This window comes from Eulemur rufifrons, chromosome 9 (assembly GCF_041146395.1).
Source record: "Eulemur rufifrons isolate Redbay chromosome 9, OSU_ERuf_1, whole genome shotgun sequence".
Taxonomy (NCBI): domain Eukaryota; kingdom Metazoa; phylum Chordata; class Mammalia; order Primates; family Lemuridae; genus Eulemur; species Eulemur rufifrons.
The window spans coordinates 5,437,888-5,442,876 of record NC_090991.1 but is presented as its reverse complement, the minus strand read 5'-3'; the positions used below and the strand labels follow the sequence as shown (position 1 = coordinate 5,442,876).

The window sequence follows — 4,989 nt, the reverse complement described above, 5'->3', positions numbered from 1 at the left end:
TATTCAAAGCAAAAACAATAAAACCAATATAAGAATGTCCGTCAGAAATCTAATTTTCTTTCCAATTATGACGACTTTGGTGCTATTTTTGAAATATCACAATTTCCCCCCTGATTTTTCTGGGCTCCTGCTTTGCTGGCTAGGCCAGTCCCTGGGCACTGACCCATGCGTAGCTGGGAGGAGAGTCCGCCCCTCTCTGGGCCTCGGTGTCCCCACTAGGGAGAAGGGGTAGACCGGAGGACTCAGGCTCCTGCTTCCTGCCCAGGGTGGCATCAGGCGAAGTAGGCGTAGAAGAAGATGTTGACGCACATGAGCAGGATGGCGTTGAAGCCACAGACACGGGCCCAGAAAGCATATTTCTGGGGCATTTGGCCATCTCCTGGAGGGAGTTGGAGAGGGAGAGAGGGACAGATGAGGGACACCGGCCATACCCGGCACCCTTGCCCCAGCCTCAGGGTGGGGATTGAGCGGGAAGGCCCAGGGTAACCCACTTACCTGCTTTGGCTCCCAAGGACAGGTCCTGAGCCAGGGTCCACCAGGTAAGGTTCTCGATCTGCAAGGAAGGAGTAGGGAGGCAGGAGGGGGTGTGGCCTTTGTCCCAGACAGGAGCAGGGGTCAGTGATGGAAAGATGGCAGTGGAGCTCCAAAAGGGATGGAGTCAGGGCCAGCCAGGGTCAGGGGGTCGAGGGCTAGACAATTCTTGAGTCAGAGAGGGTCAGGGATCAGAGTGGGAGACAGTCAGAAATTGCGAGGGGTCAGCGTCAGAGTCAGGGCAGGCTCACCTGAACACCCTGGGGGGGTGGGGTCAGCAGGCTACCGGCCACCACAATCGCACCGCTGAGCACGAAGAGGACGGCGGCGAAGTGCAGGTAGTGGATGCTCTCCAGCACGGCCGGCCGCAGGTCTGGCTCGCCGCAGGGCGGGGCCGGGTGCAGGAATTCCAGGACCAGCCTCGTGGCCCCCACCACCAGCCCGACAATCAGGCCCCAGAAGGCCCCCTGGGAGGAGGGAGGCAGGGCGTGTGGGGCTGTGGGAGGGACACCAAGACCCCCAGACACACGCATGGGCTGCAGGGGAGATGTGGACAAGCTGCGGGGCCAGGCTGGGAGGCTCCCCGCAGCCCGCCCTGCGTCCCTCCCTGCCCACCCACCTGCTCATTGGCACGCGGCCAGAAGATGCCCAGGATGAAGACCGCAGTGATCGGGGGCGCCAGGGAGCTGGTCACCGACTGCATGTAGATGAAGAGCTGTCCACTGTTGGAGCCCTGCAGCACGGGGATCCAGGCCACGCTCACGCCGATGAGCACCACGATGACCAGCCTGCGGCAGGCGGCGGGCAGCTGTCATCCTGCAGACCCCTCCTCAGCCCCCCCCCATTGCCCCGTCACTGGGACTTGCTCTCCAATCTGTCCGCTGCAGCCCCAGCCTCCTCCCTGGCCTCTGGTCCATGCCACCAGTGACCTGGCCAGGCCCGTCCTGCTCCGCACCCTTCCACAGCTCCCCGCCGCCTGCAGGACAGCCCCGACTCTCAGTGCTGTCTGCGATCTGCTCCCTGCCGTCCCAGGGGCCCCACTCAGTCAACCCTTGAAGTCCTCCACGGCCACCCAGGCTTCACTGGTCTCTCCTCAAAGGCACTTGTCCCAGCTGCTGCATGCACATTTGTTTGGGTGTTGACCTGTTTACTACCTGTCCCCGCTCCGGACCGGAAGCACCAGGAGCGCAGGAGCCTCCTCTCTTTAGTTCACTGCTGTGTCTCCCGGCACACTAAACATTCGGTGAGGGCAGAGTGACCCACTGCCCTCGCGTCTGGGCCAACCGACCTCCTGGCAGTTCTTTGAACACTGAGCTTTATTTCCCACTGCCCATCCTCCGCAGTGGCCCCCGCCCCCCTGCCCGCAGCCCTTTGCTGTTGACTCACGCCCGTTACAGGGCAGCCTCCCTCCCAAGGGTGCAAATGTTGGAGCCTGGACTCCTCAGCCATGAAGCCGGAGCCCTTCTGCCCCAGCGGGAGCCCCTCCCCCGCCCTCCCTGCACCCAGTCCTCCTGTCTGCTCCTCCCCACCCTCCCTGCACCCAGTCCTCCTGTCTGCTCCTCCCCACCCTCCCTGCACCCAGTCCTCCTGTCTGCTCCTCCCCACCCTCCCTGCACCCAGTCCTCCTGTCTGCTCCTGTCTACCCCTCCTCCGCCCTCCCTGCACCCAGTCCTCCTGTCTGCTCCCCCCCCACCCTCCCTGCACCCAGTCCTCCTGTCTGCTCCTGTCTACCCCTCCCCCACCCTCCCTGCACCCAGTCCTCCTGTCAGCTCCTCCCCCACCCTCCCTGCACCCAGTCCTCCTGTCTGCTCCTGTCTGCTCCTCCCCCACCCTCCCTGCACCCAGTCCTCCTGTCTGCTCCTGTCTGCTCCTCCCCCACCCTCCCTGCACCCAGTCCTCCTGTCTGCTCCTGTCTGCTCCTCCCCCACCCTCCCTGCACCCAGTCCTCCTGTCTGCTCCTGTCTGCCCTTCCGCTGGGCCAAGAGCCCTTCCACAGCAGGGACATGCTTCATTTGTTCACTCAACAAACCACTCATGAGGTGCCCACCTGGGCTCAGGGCACTGTGCTAGGAGCCCCGATTCAGGGATGGGAAGGCCCTGGTGCTTGCCCAGCACTCAGAGTCCAGCAAAGAAAACAGATGAGCTTGTCACCTGCACTCAGGGCAGGGCTAAGGGAGCCAAGAGAAAACATCAGTCTAGGAGGGCTTCCAGGAGGAGGGGTCCCCAGAGCCTTGAAGGGGCGTGGGACTCAGCTAAGGGGACAGGGCTGCGGTGAGGTATCCATCTGCTAGCCCTGGCTGAGCGTCCCTCACCCCCAAGGTGGGAGATGGGTGAGATGCGCTGGAACCCTGGCCGGGCCAGCATGGGTGACAGAGGCTGTGTGTGCAGCTGGGTGGGTCCTCCCCCTGCCTGCCAGCCTCCTGCCTTTCTTCCCTTCCAGGCCTGAGGGAGAGGGTGGAGGAAGGAGGTGCCACCTTGATTAAGGCTAATTAACCCTCAGCCTGGCGGGCGCTGCCCTCATCAAAGGCACAGGCGGGCTTCCATTAACACCTGCCACCCCGCCCTCTGCACATGGGCTCCCGCCGCCCAACACCAGACTCCACAGCTCTGCGCCAGGGCCACGGCCTCTTAGCCAGGCCTGGACCAGGCCCTCTCTTTACCCTGTTCCGAGGCAGCCGCCTCCAGGCCACCAGAGGCCCCAAACCCAGAGGCTGCATCTCCACCTGAGATACCCCTCTCAACCCCTCCCGGCAAGCCCCCTCATCTTCGAGCTGCATGAGCCCCCCACTTCCACACCACCATCAGGATGGACGGCCCCGCCAGCGTCTCCCCGGGCTGCGGTCACAGGGGAGCCCCTCAAGGCGGGGTCTGTCTGCATCCTGCACACGGCCAGCTCGGCAGGGCACGGGGGCTTGGGCCCCACCCGTGGACTGACCAGCAGAGGAGGCAGACGGGAGGGGACAGCGGGGAGGGGAGGGGAGGGGAGGGGAGGAACTGAGGACCCGGTGTGGGGGCTTGGGGCAAGCAAAGACACAGCCCCAGTCACGGCTGCCCCCGCCTATGACAGCTCCCACAGCCCCCTCAGCCTGACCCCGTCAGGGTCACTGGCCTCCTCCTGTGGCCTCTGAGCTCTGCTCCGTCGCCCCTTCTCCGTGAGTCCCCTGTCTCCATGATCGAGCCTCAGATCCTGCTACCCACCCTACCAGAGGCCCGAGACCCCACGGGGCCGTGGAAGTACGGCTCGAACAATGTGTTTTAGGCAGGAGGAGGCTGAGACGGGTCTGAGTGGCTGGAGGTGTCGCGGGTTTCCCAGCGGTTCACAAGGGAGAGGGGCAGAGCTGACCAGCCTGACACCCGGCATGGGGCCCTTTCTGCTCCTTTGAATTGGCTGCTGAGAGAACTCAGGCCCAGAGAGGGTGAGCTACCTGCCCAGCATCACACAGCCTTATGCCCTGCCCCACGGGGAGGCTGAACACCAGGCTGGCAGAGCAGGTGGGGCCTGGTGGGAGCAGGGAAGAAGCCTGCTTCCGAGGAGTCTGGGAAGTAGCAGGCAGGGGACATGAGGGCCACGAGGCAGGTGCAGAGGTTTCCAGTGTCCCAGGCCAGAGGGCCAAGGCACATGCTGGGTACAGGAGGGGACCCATGTCCCAGTTCCCAGGATGCTGGCACACGGAGGGGCTTCGAGTGGGGTCTGTCCGCAGGGGAGACGCCGTGGTCGGGGCCTCTGCCAGGCCACACAGCCACTCAGGAGAAGCAGGGAAACCAGAGCGAAGAGGTGGCCAAAGGGCCAAGTGCCCAGGACGCACCAGTGTGGAAGCCTCCTGCGTTGTGAGAGGCGAGAGGCTCCTTGTTTTGGCGGAGCCTGCGGGCCTGCCGATGAGCTCACATGCACACGCCATCGGGCACGTCCCAACAGGGCCCTTCCGACTGAAGCCCGGCTGTTTTGCATCGCTGGGGCAACTGCCTGGAGCTCTGGGGGAGACCCCACCCCAGGGACAGGACCCTGGGCAGAGGGTGCTCTGTTGGCCAAGCTATGCACCAGAAGGCTGAGTCCCTCAGCCAGCAGAGTGGGGCCCACGTGGCCCAGAGGGAGACCGGGGGGGGGGGGGACAGGACGGGTGGAACAAGGGGTGGGAGCGGGCCCAAGTAGACAGACGCGGGCACACACTCAGAGACACCAGCCTTCATTATCCATGGAGTTCACCCCTACGAGACTCTGGGGTGCCTGGCTGGGCATGGGATAGAGGGATAGGCCAGACACAGCCCCTGTCCCTCAGGAGCACCCGGGCCCCTGGGCGGGGAGTGATGGCGGGTAGACCAGCTGGATATAATGGCCACATGTGCTGTGGGAAGAATCTGGCAGTAGTCCCCTGGGGGGACAGCGGGGAGGGGGCTCATTCCCTGGTTCAGGGTATCAGGGAGGACTGCATGGAGGCGGGGATGCTGGGTAGAGTCGGG

The 4,989-nt window shown here is 64.1% G+C and overlaps 1 protein-coding gene across 3 annotated transcripts in view; it reads right to left on the bottom strand.

The window, feature by feature from the left end:
* Window positions 1-272: 272 nt before the first annotated feature.
* Window positions 273-4,989, bottom strand: part of SLC5A10 (solute carrier family 5 member 10) — a 56,996-nt gene continuing 52,279 nt past the window's right edge. For all 3 annotated transcript variants that reach the window (XM_069483233.1, XM_069483236.1, XM_069483235.1), the window contains 4 exons: window positions 1,151-1,319; window positions 783-998; window positions 496-553; window positions 273-379 (listed from right to left, as the gene is read on the bottom strand). In XM_069483233.1, the coding sequence (XP_069339334.1) occupies window positions 273-379; window positions 496-553; window positions 783-998; window positions 1,151-1,319 (550 nt within the window). The remainder of the gene's footprint in view (window positions 380-495; window positions 554-782; window positions 999-1,150; window positions 1,320-4,989) is intronic.